The following is a 22,351-nucleotide window of genomic DNA, read 5'->3' as shown; positions in this document are numbered from 1 at the left end:
AAACTGAGATTTATTATGACCCCCAAGTCACTAAAGAAACTTTTAAATATGAGAAGGCAAGAAATGTGATGGACTTATTTACATATTACCTTATTTTAGTTCTGCACCTAAAATTGTCATTGGCATGGTATATATTGTTGCATATTCCTAAACAGTGCTTCTTGAACAGGTATCAGGACCTTGTATAACCTCACCAGTTTTCTCTGACCCTGTTACAAAATATATTTTGTTCTGGGACATTTTATGCTAGCATGTAATTGTATCATTTTGATTGCTTTTTAAAATTTAAGTTATTTGATAGCTAAGACTTGGTCACATACCAAGAATCTTATTTAGATGTCTAGGAAATCAGGGCCCAGAGTAAATGGACTTGCCCAAATTCATGTAGTAATTGTCAAAACACTAAATGAGCCAGGAGTAGAACCTAAGTCCCGCCATCTCCTATACTGCCTTTTATTTTTAACCATGCCAGCCAGTTCTTCAGAGCTGCACATATATCTACATGTGCTCAACAAGTTCTAAATAAATTAAGTACTATCTTTATATCAAAGTGATAGGCTTTATGTGACATTATTAGGAATTTTATAGTGTTGAACAATTATAAAATGATTGGACAAAATTATGGAACTGAGTACAACAGATTAAATATGAAAGTACATTACGATGAACTCTGTACACACAGAGGGGTTGAGTCTTATGTGAGTACTTTAAATTCTAAAGTCAGAGTGTAAGACTAAAATCACATATTGAAAAAATTACTAAAATTGTCCCCAAAGTACAGGTCACTATTCTTTTCAACTGCGCGCAAGGCTGGACACATCAATATGTGTCCTGCATTTTTATATATTTGATAATACAAATATAGAGTTATTTATCACTTAATGTTCCATTGGTTCATCAGCTTTTTCTGCGGGTTCATCAGCACTAGTGGTTTGCTTTTGGGGAAAAGATGACACACACAGTATCTTTCTCTCTAAACAACAAAATCACTCAGCAAAGACAGAGGCTCACCCAATGAAAGGAGGAGGGGAAGAGAGACCTAAGCAAGGACCAGATTATGAAATTTCTCATGAATGATCCCTTCCTAGACTCTACATCCACTGAGAGCGAAGGCAGGTGGGAGGAGTGCCTCTGTTCCCTGTTTTGTATATATATTAAAGTTACATGTGCTTGTTGCAACTCCATTATAGATCAAATAGCCACATGGTACTTAAATTCATCTCCCAAGTTTAAATGGCAGATTCTTGAGGCTACTTCTAGAGTACAGACAGACATCTCAGACATTCCAGTATTTAAGAAATTTTTCCCTCAACCAGGCTGCCAGTTTCTTTTACCACTCACAGAGAACATAAATTTAAGACTTTTTTAAGATTTGAGAAACTTGGAAAAAAAAATTTAACATTATATGAATTTGAATTTACAAGGTTTTACCACATAAATTTTCCCATTTAACCCTCACACTAATTCTCCAAAAGTTTTCCTTAAAATAGGGCCAAGTAACTCATCTAAACCCAATAGTAACTATTTAGAAATAATTTCTTCTTATTTCTAAATTTTCATTTTATAAGACAGAGTCTTGGTCACTCGGCTAGAGTGCCATGGCCTTAGCCTAGCTTACAGCAACCTCAAACTCCTGGGCTCAAGCAATCCTCCTGCCTCAGCCTATTGAGTATTTGGGACTACAGGCAATCACTACTATGCCAGCGAATTTTTCTATTTTAAGTGGATAGAGGGTCTTGCTTTGCTCAGGCTGGTCTCAAACTCCTGACCTAAAGTGACCCTTCTGCCTCAGCCTCCCAGTGTGCTAGGATTACAGTCATGAGCCACTGTACCTGGCCTAAATTTCTCTTTAGAAAGATGTACTATCTGGAAAGAAAAACCATTCATATGATGATAATGTTGCTTACATTGGGAAGTGGTTGTTCCTCAGGTTTTAATCAGAATTTCGAAAGTTGAACCCTCGGATTTGTATTGTGAACCAAAACTCCATGGATTCTCATGTAGCCAGTCCATATACTAAAGAATTATTATGTGTATAAGGCTGTTAGATGTTTATTTTTCCCCATTGCAAAAAAGAAAGCAACTTAATCTGGCACACATGGCAAATAACCAGTTTTAAAACCAGACTATTACTCAGTTGAAGCTATAAAAAACCCAGAACACCAGGAGGTGAAACAATTTTATTTCACAGTTGTCTTAAAATCGCAAAGACACTATTTTTTTTTTCATATAAAAACATCAGTATGAGACACCTACACTTTCTAGAAAATGATTATATAGACTCTCTCAAAGAAAAATGCACCCCATTATAGCATCAGTGAGGTTGTTTGGAAAAAACTTCCATGTGGGACTGATTCCTAAAACATACCATTCCACTACCCTCCAAATTTCGGTTCAAAGTATAGATTATTGTCCTTAGTATGTGTCCTGCATTTTTAGATATTTGATAATACACATATAGAATGGTTTATCACTTAATGTTCCATTGGTTCATCAGCTTTTTCTTCTGCAGGTTCATCAGCAGGTTGAACAAGCTTAAGGGTAAAAAAAAAAAAAGAAGAAAATATGTAATAAACACTTTATCAACAGATACTACTAATCGCAATTATTACATTATTAAAAAATTAATGAGAAAAAGGCGTTAGGAAATAACCTAGGAGATAAGATATTTTGGATACTCAATTTTACTTCATTTTCTTGTTAAAATTTCTAAACAAAGCCTTTTTTTTTTTTTTTTGTAGAGACAGAGTCTCACTTTATGGCCCTTGGTAGAGTGCCGTGGCCTCACACAGCTCACAGCAACCTTCAACTCCAGGGCTTAAGCGATTCTCTTGCCTCAGCCTCCCGAGTAGCTGGGACTACAGGCGCCCACCACAACGCCCGGCTATAGCTTTTTGTTTTTTAAAAACAGTTGATTCTTGAATCAAGATTGCCCCGGTCCACATATAGGCAGATTGTTTGAATTGCACAGGTCCACATACAGGCAGAATGTTTTCAATAAACACATTGGAAAATTTTTTTGAGATTTGTGACAATTTGAAAAACTAGCTTAGAAATACCAAAAAACTTAAGAAAAAGGCAGTCATGGATACATAAAATGTATGTAGACACTAATCTATGTGTTAACTGTTTGTTATTAGTAAGGCTTCTAGTCAACAGTAGGCTATTAGAAGTTTTAGGAAGCAAAAAGTTATACATGGATTTTTTGACCACCACCCCCACCCTCTTGTGCAGCCGTTAACTATATAGATAATTTCAAGAGTTTGCAATTGTTGTGAGCTGTGACACCATGGCACTCTACCCAGGGCAACAGCTTGAGACTCTGTCTCAACAACAACGACAAAAAAAAAACAACACCTAAACCTAAAAATCTTTGAACAAGTCCACTGTTTTACCATACTTTACTTTGCTCAAGAGTAAAAGCCTTCCTTACATCATCACTACCATGGCGAAAATACAATCAGCACTTTTTCGACATTCTTTTCCCCTTTACCACCAATGAAACAGCAAAGATGCAAGCAAATGTACCAGCTGTGTTTGTGGCACTCCACAGCATACTCCCAACAGTGCTAGCTCTTCCCAACAGTAGTTTAAATAATGTAAATCTTGCTCCCCCCGCAACACTATCAGTAATACCCTTTTCAAGTTTAAAAAAACTCATGCTGTAAAAGAAATTTCTGTACTACTTTTTAATTTTCAATTACATAGCTATCAAATAAGCATCAATAAAAGCAAATGGGCATTCTAAACATGCAGGAAAAGGACTCATGTTTAACATGAGATTCACCCACACTTCTTGATGCTTTTCTCCCTATTTGGGAAGACCCATCTTAGTGATCTTAGTGTTCGAAGCTGGCCTGCAGTGAACCACTTCTCCCAGTCCCCAGTCATATAGAATCTACACTGGCCCTCTGACTTGCTTTAACTGTTGGAAAGTGCAGAAGTGATGCTGTGCCAGTCCTGGATCTCAGCTTTCAGAATGCTTGGCAGCTTTCACTTTTGCAAACCCTGAGCTGCCACCTTGCTAGAGAGACCTTGTTGAAGAAGAGGCCCTGAGACTATGAGGACAGAGGCTCAGTCATCCTAGCAGAGGTCCCAGCCTTCCAGCAGCTTCTCTAAGACACCTAGGAGATGTGAGGTAAAGTCATCTTGGATGTGCCAGCCCCACACCACACCTGACTGCAATGTTTGGCAAACCCAAGTGAGACCAGCAAAAGAGCCAGGCAGCTGAGCTGGTCACCCACTCAGTCACCCACAAAATGAGAGAACTGTTTGTTGTTTGAGGTGGCTTATCACAATAACCTAATAATCAACTCTTTTCCCTTTCTGTGTTATAGACATCACTGCCCCTCCATTCTTAATTTTACTCCGTTCTTAATTTTCCTACTGCAGTAGGAGAATTCTGGGCCTATCTCAATAATTAAAGATAAAAATGATAGACTTACATACACAGTTGTGGTAGAAACAGCAGCTTATGATAGAATTAAAGCTTTTTTCTTTTTTTTGCAGCTTTTGGCCAGGGCTGGGTTTGAACCCGCCACCTCCGGCATATGGGGCCAGCACCCTACCCCTTTGAGCCATAGCGCTGCCCAAATTAAAGCTTTTTTTTGTCCTTTTGAGATAAGAGTCTTACTCTGTTACCCAAGGTAGAGTGCCATGGCATCATAGATCACTGCAACCTCACACTCTTGGGTTCGAGCAATCTCTTGCCTCAGCCACCTGAGTAGCTGGAACTACAGGCAACCACTAACACCTGGTTAATTTTTCTATTTTTTGTAGAGACAGGGTTTTGCTCTTGCTCAGGCTGGTCTCGAACTCCTGAGGTCAAGCAACCACCTGGTTCAGCCTCCCAAAGTGCTAAGATTAGAGGTGTGAGCCACCACACCTGGCTAGAACTAAATCTTTTCATGTTATTAGTTATATACCTGTGCCTTTCTCTGAGGCCTTTCTTCAAGACCTTCCAAGAATGGAGACACATCATCATCATCATAGATCGTAAATTCCAAGTCTTTGCCAACAATTCCAATGGAAACATTCTGAGGGGGAAAAAAGTAAAAATAAAAAATTGACAACTTAGGTTGGAAAAATGTGTATGAAAAAATATTGGTGAAACAAGCAGATTAAAAATGTATATAGCACATGAATAAGACTTTAAAAATTACTTACATGTAGAAAAAAAGGGAGAAAGAAACAAGTAGACCTCTGCCATTTGTAGATTTAATATTCATTTTTTATTATCATGAGTAGCCCCAAAGGTCTATGTCATTTAGAAACACTGTTTAGCAAAGATCATGCAGGCTATAAACTCTTCACATAGATACTAAATAATAATCATCTCATCACTATAAAAAAAATAGCTTTACAATGCTGACTAATGTCACTTTACTTAATGATCCTTAATGATCCACTAAGTAGGCCTTAGTGGTTCCTGGATCATACTGTACCAGTTCCTATATCATTCAATCTCCCCTTCTCTTTGATAACTACTTCTAACATTTTCTGTTCTCCTTGCAGCTGAAAACGTTCCTATTGCACTGAGAAAACAGAAGCAACTGGAAGAGAACTTTCACAGGTTCCCACTGTGTCCCCTCTTTCCTTTGTCTATGTCTCTAGATTCTTTCTTCTAGAGAATCTAGAATGAATTTCTATGAATGAATTTCCTGTAACTATGAATGAATTTCCTGTCAAAGGCCAATCCTTCCACCTGAATTAAAGGACACTGTACTAGCAGTTTTTCTCATATTTCTCCCACATAAATACTTCTCTTTACACTGGAGTATTCTTATAATCATGAAGCAAATATGATGCAATTACTTCCACCTTAAAAAATAAAGTAACAAAAACCCTTCACTACAGCCTCTTCCACCCACTACTCCATTTCTCTGGACCCTCAGTAGAAGATCTCCTCCAAAGAGCTAGTTCCAATTCTTTTATTCTCATTCTTGCTTGGTATCATTCCTATCAAGCTTTTGCTCTAACCATTCCATTAGGACCATCTTATAAAGTCCTCTAAGACAACATCATTATAATCTAATGGTTAATTCTCAATCCATAACTTCCTTGATCTACTAGCAGTTTTTTATTACCTCATCCTTGAAAGTTTCTCTTCATTTGCTTTCAAGGATACTTCATTTCCCAAGTTTTCCTCCTAACTCTTTGGCCATCATTCTCATTCTCTTTTGCTGATACCTACTTGTCTCTTAATTGCAAAACCTGTGGCCCAGTTCTCAAACCATTTGTTCTAACTATTTGATTCCTTTAGGAATCTCATCCAGTCCAGACTCCAAATGCCATTTCTATATAAATGATCAAAAAATTATTATTTAATCTAGGCTGGACCTCTCTCCATGGAACTCCTAGGAGTGCTGATAAGTGCTTACTCTATTTCACCAACTGGCCAAACAATAGGCATTTCAAATTTACATGTTCAAAATTAACTGCCTGATCTTCCTCCCCAAGCCCTGCTCCCAAACCTTTCCACTATCTTATCCATTTCAAAACATAAATCATTTTAAAACATAAATCTTCCCTTCTAATTAACCAGGCCAAAAGCCTTGGAGACATTATGCCCTTCCATCATGTCCTATGATAATAAATTTTTTTAACAAATCTTTTTGGCTCTAAATTCAAAAGACATGCCACAACCGACCCACTGCTCATCATCCCTAACTCTATCCTTTACTCTAGTCACTATCACCTCTCACCTGAATTACTGTAACAGCCTAGAAACTATTTTCACTCATGCCTCACTATAATCTGTTGTTAAAATGCCAACCAGGGTGTCTCTCTTAAAACCTAAACCAAATCACAGTATTCCTCTGCTCAAACTCATTAACAATCCACTCAGTAAAAGGCAAAGTACCTACAGTGGTTTGTTAATACAGAATCTAGTCTTCAATACCTCACTGGTTTCTTTCCTTCTCTTCTTCCTTTTGATTGCTGACCACCAATACTGGCCTCCTTGCCTGGAATACTAGGAACTTCTGACCTCAGAACCTTTGTATTTGTATTCCCTAGAATAATCTTACTCTAGACATCTGCATGGCTCACTCACCTCCTTTAGATCTTTTCCTCAAATGTCACTATCTTGGTGAGGTCATCTTTGACCACCCTATTTTAGATTATATCTACCATACCACCTACCTACATCCCAATTGGTTACTTTCTCCTCTTAGCCCATTTTATTTTTTACATAGCATTTATCACCTAATATACTAGTTTACTTATTTGTATATCATACCTACCCCCCAGTAGAATGTATGTTCTGTAACGGTCAAGGGGTTTGTTGTGTTTACGATATTCTTACTGCCTAGCAAGTGCCTGTACAACATAGGTGCTTATTACATACATTTTCGTTAACCAAATTAATAATACAAAGATATCCCTATCAACCGAAAAAAAGGACATTCTATATGAGACTTCCTGGTTTTATTGTTTTATGCCAAAAAGAAATGTTTAAAAATGACATTTCATAGCCGGGCGTTGTGGCGGGTGCCTGTAGTCCCAGCTATTTGGGAGGCTGAGGCAAGAGAATCGCTTAAGCCCAGGAGTTGGAGGTTGCTGTGAGCTGTGTGAGGCCACGGCACTCTACCAAGGGCCATAAAGTGAGACTCTGTCTCTACCAAAAAAAAAAAAAAATGACATTTCAAAATGAGATTCCTTAGTGAATAGCTTAAAGGAAATGAGGCAAACAACCCCATCCCACTCCTCTATTGTTTACATTTATGCAATAAAGGATTAAACAGTAGTGTTAATATCTACAATTGGAAAACACGATATTTACCTTTGTAGTTAGGTCCTGCTCTGCAGGAAGTGTCTCTCTCAAGGCACGCAGACCATGTTTAACCAGTTCATTTAAATTGCCTATATGTAATAAATTAACAATTACTTCTCAATTTCATTGTCATCCTAGGCTTCTTTTATTTATCAAGTCTACAGTCTCAAATTGTGGGTTTTAGTTATACACTAAACTTAGGTTAATAAAAATAGCCAAAAATTTATTGGTTGGAATTTCCACTTCTCAAATTTAAAGTTATTATAATCCTACAACATAGTTTGCTTTGATTAATATTAAGACAATCATTTTCTCTGCATTCACTGAGCCCCAAATATTTCTACCATAAAATGCTATTATGCCACAAGAAAACAGATTAAGATAAAAAATATAAAAGACCTGATACTAATCCTCCTTCCAATGTGAAGCAAAGCATTTAAAAACCTGCCCTATCATCCAATCTTACTTCTTTTACATTTCTTTTTAGCTACACTGCCTTTTTACTTGTTGTACTACTTATGTAGAAAGCCACTATGTGGCTTAAAATAAGAACAGAATCACAGAAAACTAAAAGTTGTAAGTATTACTTATAATTGGTAGCTAGTATAGTGGTCCTCCACTGTGGCTGAGATACACTTTAGACCAAGTAAATCAAGAATTTTCAGGGCTGGGGATACATTTATGTTTTGACAAAGTTCTGTTGGTGATTGAAAGTACTGTGGTAACCAGGAGTAAAAACTAGTATGTGACAGAAACAATAAACATTACATAGGCTTTATTTAAAAAAAAAAAGAACTTTTTCTATAATGCTAATAGATGTTTTCATTTAGGATACCATGTTTAATCACTATATAAAGATTGGAGGCAACACCCCACCCCCAAGAAAAAAAAGGCATGACTTACACTCCATAAATTCAGACATATGTCTCTCCAAGTAAGTACGAGCTGATTGAGAACGAGCTCCAATGGACATAGCTCGGCAGTCAAAATAGTTAGCAGATGGACAAGTTTGGAAAATGTGAGGGCCCATATCCTACGAACAGAAAAAAAAATGCACCCATAATTCTTGACTTTAAGCTAAAAAATAAAAAAAAATTCTAGTTAGTTTTCAAAAATCTTGGAAAATATAACAATATTCTGTGAACTTACATCATAACCAGCAATAAGTAGCCCAACACCATATGGTCTCCGGCCATAACGTTGTGTTGGTATCTGCGTCTCTTAAACTAGTTAAAGAACTTGTTCTAACGAAGAATAAAGTATAATCTTTATCTTCAAATTAAACATTATAACAAAGGCCTCTGGTTGTTTCCTTAATTGTTGCCTAATATACCAGAGGAAGAAAAAAATAGGACAGTATTTCCTTGGCCTAATATTACAAAATATTTGACTTTCTGATCCCAAGATGAGTGCTAGCAAAATGATCTCAGTACACATAGAATCTCATCTGCTTTGGACATAAGGGGTCCAGGACTTTTGGGAATATCTAGAACCAATAAGAAACTTTAAGTCCCTTCTAAAAATAAAGTTTGGATAATTTTCCAATATTGGGCTTATCCATGCCTGGAATGTGTCAATTGCTTACAAAGGCTAAAGAAAGAACAACCCAATTATTTAAAGTTATTATAATATGACCAGGCATAGTGGCTCACATTATAATCCCAGCACTTTGGGAGGCTAAGGCAGAAGGATTGCTTGAGGCCAGGCATGCACCTATAGTCCCAGCTGCTTGGGAGGCTAAGACTGGAGGATCACTTGAGCTCAGGAGTTTGAGGTTGCAGTGAGCTATGATGACACCGCTGCACTCTAGTTTTGAAGACAGAGTGAGAACCTGTCTCCAGGTAAAAAAAGTTTTTATAATCTTACCTATGTTATGTATTATCATATTTCTAATAATTAACACAAGGATTAAGTACCAAAACCCTTTAATATTCATACCCATAAATGCTAACATAAAAAGGATACTGCTTCCAATTAGAGATACAAGACGAGACACAGGCAGTGGTCTGTCAAATACAAATCTGGAATCCAAACACTCCTGGCGCATAAAATTACTAAAAAAGAAACATGAAAAAAGAATGATTTCAAATCAGACAGTTAACTCAATAAATAAAGTAGTTTGATTTCACTTTGCTTTTTTCCAAACATTACATGGACATCTACTTTAGGAAATCAGAAAGGAAAGAAATATGTGGCCACATGGACGCATTTCTGTGCCAAACTCTGGGGCTAGATGAGGTTTGTAAAAAAGACTAAAATATTCCACAGTTCTAGAAAATCTTTGTCTCAGAGCAAAGAAAACAGAAGACTGAGCAAGAGAAAAAGAGTAATCTCTCTTCTCTTATCCTTCCTACTGTCAGTAAGTTTGTCTTACTTCCAGGTCTTGAACCATTTTTTTTTCCTTCTTGAAAACAGACCAAAATTTCCTCACTAAAGTGCAAGAAATAGAATCTATCGCAGAGGACATCTTTACATGTTCCTCCCATTGTTACTTCTATTTGTAAGCAGCTCTCTGGAAGGGAAATTAGACACTGGTGAGTCTCACTGTTAAATCTGAAAATCAAGAAAAGGAAAAAGGGAATCATGCCAATTAAAGAGGATAAACAAGAAATGAATTATGTTCCTTTCTTTCCATGTTTCTTTGTCCACTAAATGTATGTCACAGCTGATGATAAATATTGGAGAAACCAAACTATTTGTTCTCTACTTTTATTTAAGTCCATTTCCCAATGCTGTCTAAAACTACACTAGCCCATATGGTAGGCAATAATCACACGTGGCTCTTGAATACTTGAAAAGTAGCTAGACTGAATTGAGATGTACTCTAAGTACTAAATACACAGCAAACTTCAAAGACTTAGTATCTCCCAAATGTACAATACTTCCTTTATATTAAAAGTTTTTATACTGAATGAATACATGCTGGCACGGCAGTATTTTAGAGTGGGTTAAATAAAAGTTTGAAAATATAACACATTTTATGTTAAGAGTAGAAAGAAACCCATAATGCTATCACTATACTATATTACTGACTTAAGCAGCAATGGAGTGGCTAGATAAATGAAAAATCTTGAATAGCAGCATTACTATCCACCTTTACTTTTAACATCCTTTCTTCCCTAAACACATAACAAACTTAAGGATTAGTCTGGACTAACTACCTTTCACCTCCAACACACATATATACTATGTAAAAAACATTGTGTCAGGTGCTCTATATGACAGGCTAACAATAATAACCTTAAAAAGAAAATATCCAACAAAACTGAGTATTTAAGTAATTAGTCCAATCTCAGATACCAAGCAGTGAAGGTAAGAACTCAATCTATGTGATTTCAAAGTCCCACCTCTTTCTTTATACAATGCCTCTCAACAAGAAATAATCTTTATCTTTTCCAGACTCCCACAGAAATTTACCTGTTATTCTATTCTTTCTACTTTGCCTTTTAGATAAATCAGATTTTAAGTTCCTTGAAGACAAGATCCATGCCTGAGTCACCTTTGTATACCCTACAGTATCCAGTATTGAGCACTGCAAAAAATAAATGTCTAATAAATACTGATGTATTAAAGAAAGCAAATGTGGTTCAGCTCATCCTTAGAAACTACACAAAAGGATGGATCTCTTCTTAGACACAACATGGTTTCAAATAATATACACTACATTAACAATATCACATCATTCTCAAAAGTGTTACTATTAGTCTGGATGTGGTGGCTCATGCCTATAATCTCAGTGCTTTGGAAGGCTAAGGTAGGATTGCTTGAGGCCAGGAGTTGGAGACCAGCCTGAACAACAGAATAAGACCTCATTTATACAGAAAATGAAAAAATTAGCCAGTCCCAGCTATTCAAGGCTGAGGTAGGAGAATTGCTGAGCACAAAAATTCGAGGTTACAGGGAGCTACGTTCATACTATTGCACTCCAGCCCGGGCAACAAAGTGAGATCTTGTCTCAAAAAAACAAAAGAAAACAAAATAGTTTAATTCTATAAGTCACTATGACAGAGGCTAAGAAATGGAATATTAGCAGCTAACCCAAACCTACTTTTAGGTATTCACTCACAAATATTCTGGCAGACAACTTCCTAAATATCTTATATGGATCTTTTCTAGAAAAGTAATCAATTACGAATCAAAAGGGATGTTTCCTTTGTTTTTCATGATCATACTCACCACAACAGTCTAGCATCAGCAGTAAGCCCCGCAATTGAGATACCAATATGGTTGTCAACATGGAGAATTTTTTTCTGATGAGCTGCAAGTTCTGACTGTGCCCTCTAGAGACATTATAAGACATAAAAATAAGGTTACAACTTTACTGAATATGTGGTAAAATTTACATTTGGTATTTCTAAAGGAGAAAGATATAAGAATTACTTTACTTACTTTCAACGCTACTAACACTGCATGGGTTTTTGACTTCAGACCGACTGTGGCAGAACCTTGTTTAACAGCTTCCATTGCATATTCAATTTGATGAATCCTGCCCTAAAGAGAAAAAACAACACATCTTAGAGTCATCTTAGAACACCCTTTTATAAATTAAAAACCAGAGTTCCCAAATAACAGAGGAGTTTAGTTAAACCTCAATTTTTTTTTTTTGAGACAGAGTCTCACTGTCCTCCTGGGTAGAGTGCTGTGCCTTCATAGCTCGCAGCAACCTCAAATTTTTGGACTTAAGCAATCCTCTTGCCTCAGCTTCCCAAATAGGTGGGACTATAGATGTGTACTATCATGCCCAGCTAGTTTTTCTATTTTTAGTAGAAATAGGGTCTTGCTCTTGCTCAGGCTGGTCTCCAATACCTGAGCTCAGGTGATCTACCTGCATTGGCCTCCTAGAGTGCTAGGATTACAGGTGGGAGACACCTCCCCCAGCCCAAATCTCAATTTTTCTTTTTTTTAAAACCAGGAAACCGTTTTAAAAATTTTACTGAGTGTATTTAAGGGACAGAACATGATAAGATACATATGTATATAGTCAAAATGGTCACTATAATGGAAGAAACAAACATATCCATTATCTCATAGTTACCCACTTTTCTCCTTTGTGGTTAAGAGCAGCTATAATCTACTCATTTAGCAAAAATCCTGAGTAGAATATACTATCTGGATTATTAACTACAGTATTCATGCTGTACACTAGATCTTTCTACTTATTCATTTTATACATATATTTGCTACTTTGCATCCTTTTACCTATATCCCTTTATTTTCTCCTCCCCTCTGCCACATCCTACCTGATACCCATGATTCTCTACATATTTTACCTGTTTTTAAAGATTGCACATGTGAGAGCATGCAATATTTTTGTTTCTAGTTTATTTTACTTAGTGTAATGTCCTCTAGGTCCATTAGGAAACTTACTTTAATTATTAATTTAATTTCCAGGACCGTCTAAAATAATTATATTCCTTTTTTTCCCAGCCTACAAGCTCATAAATTTCTAAACATATTGCAGCCACAAAAAGCTACTTCAAAGAAGCGGTATAAGACATTTTACCTGAGGGCTCCAAACTGTAACATCATTGTCATACTGGTTTCGAAACTGAAAGTAAAGGTAAAAAGACCTATTAATATAAAAGAACATTACCAATTCCAACTCTTAATGTTTGTTAAGAAACATGCTACCATTTTACCCCTATCAGAATGGCCATTATTAAAAAATCAAAAGACAACAGACGTTGGCATGGATACAGTGGAAAAGGAATGCTTATATGCTGCTGGTGGGACTATAATTAGTATAGCCTCTGTGAAAAACAGTATGGGAGATTCCTCAAAGAACTAAAAATAAATCTACCATTTGATCTAGCAATCCCACTACTGATATCTACCTAAAGGAAAAGTCATTAAATTTTCAAAAGACACCTGAAGCTGAATGTTCATTGCATCACAATTCATAATTGCGAAGACATGGAATCAATCTAATTGCCCATCAATTGATGAGTGAATAAGGAAAATGCCATACATATATGGTGTATATATACATATATACACCATGGAGTGCTGCTCGCCCATAAAAAGAAATGAAATAATCTCCTTTACAACAACCTGAATAGAACCGGAGACCATTATTCTATGTATCGCAGGAATGGAAAACAAATACCACATGTTCTCCTAAGGGTATTTATGATCATAAAGATGGTATAATGGACATTAAAAACGAAGAATGGAGAACCGGGAGGAAGAAAGGGGATTGGTGTGCTCTCAGATAATGGACACAATGTAAACGTATATGCTATCTCCTGGGTGAAAGGCACAACTACAACAGGGACATTACCTAGCAAATGCAAAGATTGTAAACTAATGGTTTGTATCCTCATATTAATCAGAAATAAAAAAAAAAAAAGAAAACTAATCATGGAGGAAGGGGAGGAAGTGAGGGATAAATCTACTTTTTGGGTACAATGTACACTATTTTCAAAGTGGGCACACTAAAAGCCCTGACTTCAGCATTATAAAATTCATCCATGTAACAAAAATACCTGTACCCCCTTAATATTTGGGGCAGAAAAAAAGAAATGTGCTTGCAAGTGCTTTTACTCAATTCCATTAATGCAATTTCACTATTCAGTTGCCAATTCTACATTTACTATGAGCTGGTAGGGAGGAAGAAAGAGATTTAGAAGAGTCCTATCTTTCCAATTGCCTATTCTGCTACACTCTACAGCATCTCCTTTGGGTTTTTACTTCCTGTTTTCTCATGACGTTCCCTTACACCAGGTCCTAATAATGGTGAAAGCTTTCTTTTTCTTTAAATTAGTTTAAATGTCTCTTTTGAAGTCTCTTTTTTCTCTCCAAATCCCCCAACACCTACTCCCACAGTTCTTTATCTAAACGTCCCTTTCTGTCTATTAGGGTCTTGTCTGATTTATCTTTGAATCCTCAGTGTACCTGTATTTTGGTATTTATAACGTCCTCAGAGAGTTACAAGTAAACACAAATAGCTGTAGCGATAGAACCATTACTGTGACGATGACAGTATAAACAAATTTATCAGTACTTGGGAGAATAACCAGGAGGTGAGACTGAGTGCTGGAATGACAGACAGACATAGGACTGGAAGCCCAAAGCCCTATGTTGTGACCCCGATTTTATCACTTCCCCTCTCAGCTGTGTTTACTCATCTGTAACTAGGTGACGGGACAAAGTTATTAAAAAGGGCCTTTTCTAACTGAGCTCTAGGGGAAAGAGAAATCACACAGACCCATCAAGAAAAGGACCTCTAAAATACAAACTCTGGGGGTTAAGTCCGCAGTGGCGGTACAAGTAGGCCTCCAAGTTAAGTCGCTATCTTCTCTCCCATACCGAGTACGACCGGCCACGCTGGACCTCTCAGAACTTGAGGGGCGAACTCGACTCGCTGCCCAAGGAGAAAGTATTCTAGGCCCCGTAGAAAGCGAAATCAACTGCGGTGGAAATGCCCCACCGACTACCGACCGTCCCTCCCCGGGACAGGCCGAAGATGCTGAATCACTGCCTGAGACCTCCCGTCGGCCGAGTCTCGCATGCTCTGTGGCCCCAGGCCACGCTAAGGATGATAGGAGAGATGGCATGCCATCCCCAAGTCATTGGACCTATGCCCTAGAGTGGACCTTCTAAGGATTGGGATCCAACGTACCATGGTTCCGGCACCGGCCTGGCTGTAGCCTCCAGCAAAGCTATGAATCAGGGAGCGCAGCGGAAACTATCGCTCGGCAATCTTCAGAGAAGTCTGGGGGATTTTGACGGCGGCGCAGGGTAATGCAGTCCATTCCAGAGATATCGATAGGCTTCTAACGCTCCTTCGCCCTCAAAACTCCCAGCCAGCCCCGCGGGTGGGCGGGGCTTCGGAGGATCTAGGAACTAACAACGGCGCGAAACCATGGCAGAGGAGTATGTGCAGCTGCCGAAAGCTGGTGAACCGCTTCATTTCGTCGCCCTTGTTGGATTTTCAGCAAAATTCGTGTGTGTTGCAGATACCCTCTAGTTCCTCACCAGCCCATATTTGCCTAGCACATATTAAGTACTTACTTTTGCTGAACGAATATTGAGATTAAATGCTTATTTAAAAATTGTCATATAATACATAAACATTTTGACAATTCTTTTCCATATACCTGACTAGTCAAATGGCTCACACAAAAGTATAATAAATGATAATTAAAAAATAAGGTATACATTAAAAAATTATGGCTATCTTATGTGCATAAATAACGGTTTATGTTATTTTCTTTTTTTTTTTTTCGTAGAGACAGAGTCTCACCTTATCGCCCTCGGTAGAGTGCCGTGGCCTCACACAGCTCACAGCAACCTCCAACTCCTGGGCTTAGGCGATTCTCCTGCCTCAGCCTCCCGAGCAGCTGGGACTACAGGCGCCCGCCACAACGCCCGGCTATTTTTTTGTTGCAGTTTGGCCAGGGCTAGGTTTGAACCCGCCACCCTCGGCATATGGGGCCGGCGTCCTACTCACTAAGCCACAGGCGCCGCCCCGGTTTATGTTATTTTCACTTGTTGTATAGTATTTCATTGTGGGGAAATATAATTTACCTAATTATTGGTGAGCAATTAAATTATTCCTAGATTTTGCTATTATGAAAATACTATAATGAATATTCTTGTACATGCACACCTTTTGTGGACTTACCTGATTACCTCCTTATGAGGAATTCATAGAAGAATTGTGCGGTCAAAGGGAAGCACTTCTACAATTATGATAAATATGGCTAAATTGCAAAAAAATTGCATTAGTTTACATTCTGCAGTGTCTGAAGAGTCTATTTATACTCTCACCAAAACTGGATATTGTAAGTAGTTTTTATCTTTATCAAGTTGATAGGTAGAAAAAAAAACCTTCTTGCTTTAGTTTTATTTGTATTTCTTAATTACTAGTAAAAAATTTTTTTAATGTTTTTTTAAATTTCAGATTAATATGAGGGTGCAAACAATTAGGTTACAATGCTTGCACTTGTTAGGCAAGGTCCCTGTTGTAGTTCTGCTCCTTACTCAGGAGGTGTACCATATACCGTTGTGTCCTTTAGCTGAGAGCACACCAATCCCCCACCTTCCTCCTCCTATCTCCTTCCCTTCTTCCTCCTTCCCCTAAGTTAAATTAAATTGAATTTTTCTCTTATGTGGGTCTGTATTAGTTCATCTACTGGGTTCATATTAGTATTGGATACATTAGATACTTGCTTTTCTATTCTTGTGATACTTTTACTAAAGAGAATGTTCCTCAACTTTATCCAAGTTAGTACAAAAGATGTAAAGTCTCCATATTTTTTTTTTTGTGGCTGAATAGCACATGGTATAGGCTCAGCGCCTGTAGCACAGTGGTTATGGTGCCAGCCACATATACCAGGGCTGGCAGGTTTGAACCTGGCCCAGGCCTGCTAAAAAATAACAGTGACAACTGCAACAAAAAAATAGCCAGGCATTGTGGTGGGTACCTGTAATCCCAGCTACTTGGGAGGCTGAGGCAAGAGAATTGCTTAAGCCCAAGAGTTTGAGGTTGCTGTTAGCTGTGATGCCACAGCACTCTACCAAGGACAACATAGTGAGACCCTGTCTCAAAAAAAAAATACATGATAGACATATATCATAATTCATTAATCCAGTCATAGATTGATGAGCCCTTAGGGATTTCACATCTTGACTATTGTAAAGTGAGCTACGATAAACAATCTAGTGTAAATATCCTTGTGATAAAATGACTTTGGGGGGGGTAGATACCTAGTATTGGGATTGCAGAATCAAATAGAAGGTCTATTTTGAGCTCTTAGAGGATTCTCCATACTTCTTTCCAAAGAGGTTGTATTAGTTTGCAACCCCATCAATAGTATAAAAGTGTTCCCTTATCTCCACATCCATGGCAGCTTTGGGACTTTGTGATGTGGGCTATTCTCACTGGGCTTAGGTGATATCTCAGGATGGTTTTGATTTGCATTTTTCTGATGATTAGAGACAATGAGTGTTTTTTCATGTTAGCCATTTGTCTGTCGTCTTCAGAGAAGGTTCTGTTCATGTCTCTTGCCCAGTGGTAAAGGGATTGTTTGCTCTTTTTTGTGTATTAGATTTCTCTGTAGATGCTAGTTACCAACCCTTTGTCAGATTCATAACATGCAAATATCTTGTTCCATTCTAAAGGTTGTCTATTTGCTTTAATTCTGATGGTTGTGTCCTTAGCTGTGCAGAAGCTCTTTAACTTAATTAAGTCCCATTTGTTTATTTTTGTTGTTGTTGTTGTAATTGCCACTTCCCCCAGGCCAATATCATCAAGAGTTTTTCCCTATGTCTTCTCCTAGGATTTTTATTGTTTCATGCCTTAGATTTAAATCTTTTATCCATCATGTGTCAATTTTTGATAGTGGTGAAATGTACAGATCCAGTTTTAGTCTTTTGCATGTGGTTATCATCCCCAATTTTCCCAGGACCATTTATTGAATAGGGATTCCTTTCCCCAATGTATGCTTTTGATTGGTTTATCAATGAAGATCAGATGACAATAATGTTGTGTATTTCTTGGCTGTTTGTTACTTTAGTGAATTGCCAATTCATTCCTTTCCTCAATTTATTATTGTGTTAATCATTTTCTCATTGACTTGTAGGAACTCCCTGCAATTAGGGATGGTAACCTCTTATTACTGTGTCACTTTTATATGCATAGAAGGAGTCTTTTGGATACCAAGAAAGGGAAGCCACTGAAGCTAGCTCAAGTAAAACTTGGGGAGGGGGTACAGACACTAAAAATATATAGCAGGGAATCACAAACATCCAAGGAGATGGATTTGTGACTTTATATACTGAGGTATTCCTAGCACTTGGAACAAAGTCTGGCATATAGTAAGCATTCACTAAACACTCACTGAATGAAAGAAGGATAGATCCAAGGCTCCAAAACCTATTCTTTCCTCCCTTTTAAAAGCACTGAATGGGCCTTTTGCTAATGACCCATTGAGCTGTCAAGAAAGGGTAGATTAAAAGCACCGCTTTGGGGTGAAGGGGCAGCATTTTGTGTTGTTTTACTTTATTTGGTGGTATGACAAAGTGTTCTTGGGGACTAAATGCTTGGGCATTGAGTTGAGGGAGAGGCTCTGGAAGTGTTCCCAAAATGTTATACTGATGAAACTGCCTAATCGACTCTGAAAAAAAAAAAAATTGACTTTTGTTTAAATCCTTTTAAAGAAAAAAATAAATAAAATGAAAACCCAAAATATGTTCTTTTTTTTTTTTTAATTTTTGCTTTCAATTTCAGCTGGCTTTTACTCTTCTTAGTTTGAAGTTGGTTTTTTTGTTTGTTTGTTTTCTGTTCTTTCTTTAGCAATTCTCTTGCCCTTTGCCTCCCAAGTAGCTAGGATTACAGGTGCCTGCCACAACGCCCGGCTTTTTTTTTTTTTTTTGGTAGAGATGGGGTTTCACTCTGGCTCACTCCTGCTTATACTGGTCTCGAACCTCTGAGATCAGGAAATCCACCCACCTTAGCCTCCCACAGCGCTGGGACTATAGGCATGAGCCACCACGCCTGGCCAAAACCTGTTCTTTTTATTATTATTTCTAAACAACTATCTGGGGCTTTGTGATATATCTTTCATTCATAATTCATACAGTAATTGGCTGTACTTTTCAGTCAATTGTCAAAATGTTTATGTTTATCAAAGCTCCACTTGTACATCAAGAGAAGGGACATTTTGTTGACCTTTTTGTCAAAACTGAAAGTCCCAGTGCTTATCAAAGTTTTATATGACTTTTAGCTCCTCTTTGCATATCTTAGGGCTTTGGCTTGAGAAGCATCTTGATCATTAAGATCAATGAAGATATCTTGTAGGAAAATTGGATTGGCAAACATAGCACTACTTCTTTAAAGGTAATGGGTAAATTATTTCAGTATTGTTTAAAGAATCAAATAATAGTAAAAGCCAAGTTGACATTTTTTTCCATGTAAATCTCAACTATAACTGGCACATTGAACAATTAAGACATATAGGGTCCAATTTGCAAATAACTTATTTCTCCCCACATGTTAAAACACACCTGGTGGAGTTAATTCTTCTACCCTGTTTCCCCCAAAATAAGGTGTGTCTTATTTTAAGGTGTGCTCCCAAAGATCCGCTAGGTCTTATTTTCAGGGGACGTCTTATCTTTCCTGTAAGTAGGTCGTATTTTTGGAGCATGTCTTATTTTCGGGGAAACAGGGTATGTTCCTTGAACATGATAGGTACAAAAACTGATGACTTTTCTGGTCACTCATGTAAAAAAAAAAAAGTTAAACTAGCCAATTAAACAGCTTTATATCAGTAATTAATATGTCCAGTATAATAATAAACATTTTAAGGGCAAAGCTTCTTGATTCCCCTATCTTGAGCCTGCCATGACAATGGGGGAAAAGGCTGACTTCCTTTCTATGACCCTGTCTAAAATTTCTCTTCTAATGTCTCCTCCCATCATTATCACCAACTAGATTGCCTTACTTCTTTCAAGTTGAAAGGGGAAAGAAAGTTCTTAACTGGGGGCGGCGCCTGTGGCTCAGTCGGTAAGGCACCAGCCCCATATACCAAGGGTGGCGGGTTCAAACCCAGCCCCAACCAAATTGCAACCAAAAAATAGCCGGGCGTTGTGGCAGGCGCCTGTAGTCCCAGCTACTCGGGAGGCTGAGGCAAGAGAATCGCTTAAGCCCAGGAGTTGGAGGTTGCTGTGAGCTGTGTGATGCCACAGCACTCTACCGAGGGCCATAAAGTGAGACTCTGTCTCTACAAAAAAAAAAAAAGAAAGAAAGTTCTTAACTTGGCTATACAGTTCTGTGATTAAGGGTGTTTAGAGTTGATAGTTGTTATTTTATGGGTTCTTTGAAAATACCTCCATTTCACCTTACCCCAGTGAGAAAATACTGGTAATCTCCCCACTTGTGCTTGGGCAAATATATCTCTTCTGGTTATTGGCTCAATGTTAATTGCTAGCATCTGTGAGTACAATGCCATCCTTCTCTTGAAGTCTCCTCATCTTTCCAGGTGACCCTTTCCAGTAGCCCTTGTCTGATCCAAAGAAGCACCTACAAAAAGGCTGTGATTTAGAAAGTGCAGACATTGACCAAATCCAAAAATTCATCTTTGGCTGACATCTTTACTAACTGGGTTAGGGTTAGGGTTAGTCAGCCAAACTGTCTGACAAACATTGTGCTAGAATGTTAGCTCCATGAAGACAGGGATATTGTGTCTATTTCGTTCACTGCTATATTTGCCTTTGCATAGAATAGTGCCCATACTTAACAAGTCCTATATAAAAAATGAATGAATTCCTCAGATATGAGTCAGGCACTAGTACGTGTGATCCCCTAACCCCTAGTCCTAGGGGGTCATATATCAAAATGTTATTAAAGCTTCTTTTCCTAGGTAGGAAGTGAGGAAAATTGTCCACTCACAGCAACTCCAATCTTTTTCTGAGATAAACATTGGCATGGATAATCTCCAATTGTGGGTGGACAATTAAGAGTTTCAAAATCCTCCTCCCCACCCTTTTCGTTTCTTCTTCTCCTCCTGCTCATCCCCCTCCCCTCCCTCTCCCCCTTCCTCTTCCTCTTCTTATTCACAATTTCTACTTTTTGTGGTTTTCCACTCTGCTGTAGAATATGAGAATGGTTGGCCTTGTGCTTTCTTGGAGTCTCAGTCAAAACTAAGACACAAAGAGTCCCATATTAACATCCAACTACACAATATGATACTTAATTGCACTTATTTATTTACATGTTGTCCCCATATGTTAAATCATAAGCCACTGAAGGATGGGGACTGTGTAATATTTCCCTCTGTATATACATCTAATGTGTTACACATCTAGGTGTTCAATAGCTCAAAGAGTTAGTGGATGAATTAAAAGTACTTTAGTAATAGTACTGATAATTCCAAATATATTACATAGTACCAAAGATTTAAGTCCAAAACTTTGCTCTCCTAGTAATCTTTTAAATTCGGAAATATTTATAGCAAAATTTTGGAATTTTTTACACTTTAATGTCCCTGTGCTAGATAGTCTCTTTTGCCCCATTAATCTACTTTATGTTTTATGGATTGCATCAGCAAGATCCCTTCCTCTCATTGGGCTCAGGCAGTGGAAGACTCTAGTAAATCAGAAGAGAACAGGAGAAATATATCAAAGTATTTATTACCTTTCCTCCCTCCATGTTGGCCTCAGGCTGGTAGGGGTACTGCATTACCCCTTGCTGCTTTCCTGTCCACGTTCTGAGTATGATTACACCCTCTTTAGTCACCCCTATCGAGTGTTCAAAACCCTGACTGACACAATACGATATAAAGATTTTACAGGGTGCAGGAGGCACACAATACTTTTTTATGTGGAAAAAAACCTGTTTTCTTGAAGTTGAGTTTATAATATAATTTAGAAATGTTAATATTGATAGATATGAAACAACTGGAAAATTTAATAGAACCTAAGTTTATTATACATATGCCCTTCCCTGTTTTCTACTTGCTCAAATATATAGGGGGAAAACCCAGCTTACAGTTAGTTCATGAAGTAGCAACGAAATAATTTTATGGTTGGGGGTCACCACAACGTGAGGAACTGTATTAAAGGGTCGCAACATTA

At 37.7% G+C, this 22,351-nt stretch overlaps 1 protein-coding gene and 1 non-coding gene across 3 annotated transcripts; one reads left to right on the top strand and one right to left on the bottom strand.

Annotated features, from left to right (window-relative positions):
* Positions 1-2,161: 2,161 nt before the first annotated feature.
* Positions 2,162-15,533, bottom strand: PSMA1 (proteasome 20S subunit alpha 1). 2 transcript variants are annotated; one of them, XM_053561855.1, is made up of 10 exons: positions 15,396-15,533; positions 13,278-13,322; positions 12,164-12,265; positions 11,951-12,054; positions 9,740-9,828; positions 8,924-8,994; positions 8,678-8,807; positions 7,784-7,863; positions 4,926-5,036; positions 2,162-2,534 (listed from the first exon to the last, which is right to left on the bottom strand). In XM_053561855.1, the coding sequence occupies exons 1-10, from the start codon at positions 15,396-15,398 to the stop codon at positions 2,475-2,477; spliced, it is 795 nt and encodes a 264-aa protein (XP_053417830.1). In that variant the 5' UTR covers positions 15,399-15,533; the 3' UTR covers positions 2,162-2,474. The 2 variants fall into 2 exon arrangements, with proteins under 2 accessions (XP_053417830.1, XP_053417831.1); XM_053561856.1 differs by lacking the exon at positions 4,926-5,036.
* Positions 15,534-18,664: 3,131 nt separating this feature from the next.
* Positions 18,665-18,800, top strand: LOC128566220 (small nucleolar RNA SNORA21). The gene has a single exon (XR_008374507.1). It is a non-coding gene; the product is annotated as a small nucleolar RNA SNORA21 (small nucleolar RNA).
* The last annotated feature ends 3,551 nt before the right edge of the window (positions 18,801-22,351 follow it).

The sequence above is a fragment of the Nycticebus coucang genome, chromosome 14 (genome assembly GCF_027406575.1).
Source record: "Nycticebus coucang isolate mNycCou1 chromosome 14, mNycCou1.pri, whole genome shotgun sequence".
Classification (NCBI taxonomy): domain Eukaryota; kingdom Metazoa; phylum Chordata; class Mammalia; order Primates; family Lorisidae; genus Nycticebus; species Nycticebus coucang.
The sequence above is the reverse complement of the archived record's forward strand: the minus strand, read 5'-3'. Positions and strand labels throughout refer to the sequence as shown.

What these genes read in the sequence shown, in the direction of transcription:
- PSMA1 (XM_053561855.1), bottom strand. An exon ending in GCTGATGCTAGACTGTTGTG is followed by an intron (nt 9,829 to 11,950) that starts GTGAGTATGATC and finishes TTTCTTTTTTAG; the next exon opens with TAATTTTATGCGCCAGGAGT. An exon ending in TGTATCTCTAATTGGAAGCA is followed by an intron (nt 8,995 to 9,739) that starts GTATCCTTTTTA and finishes AACTAGTTTAAG; the next exon opens with AGACGCAGATACCAACACAA.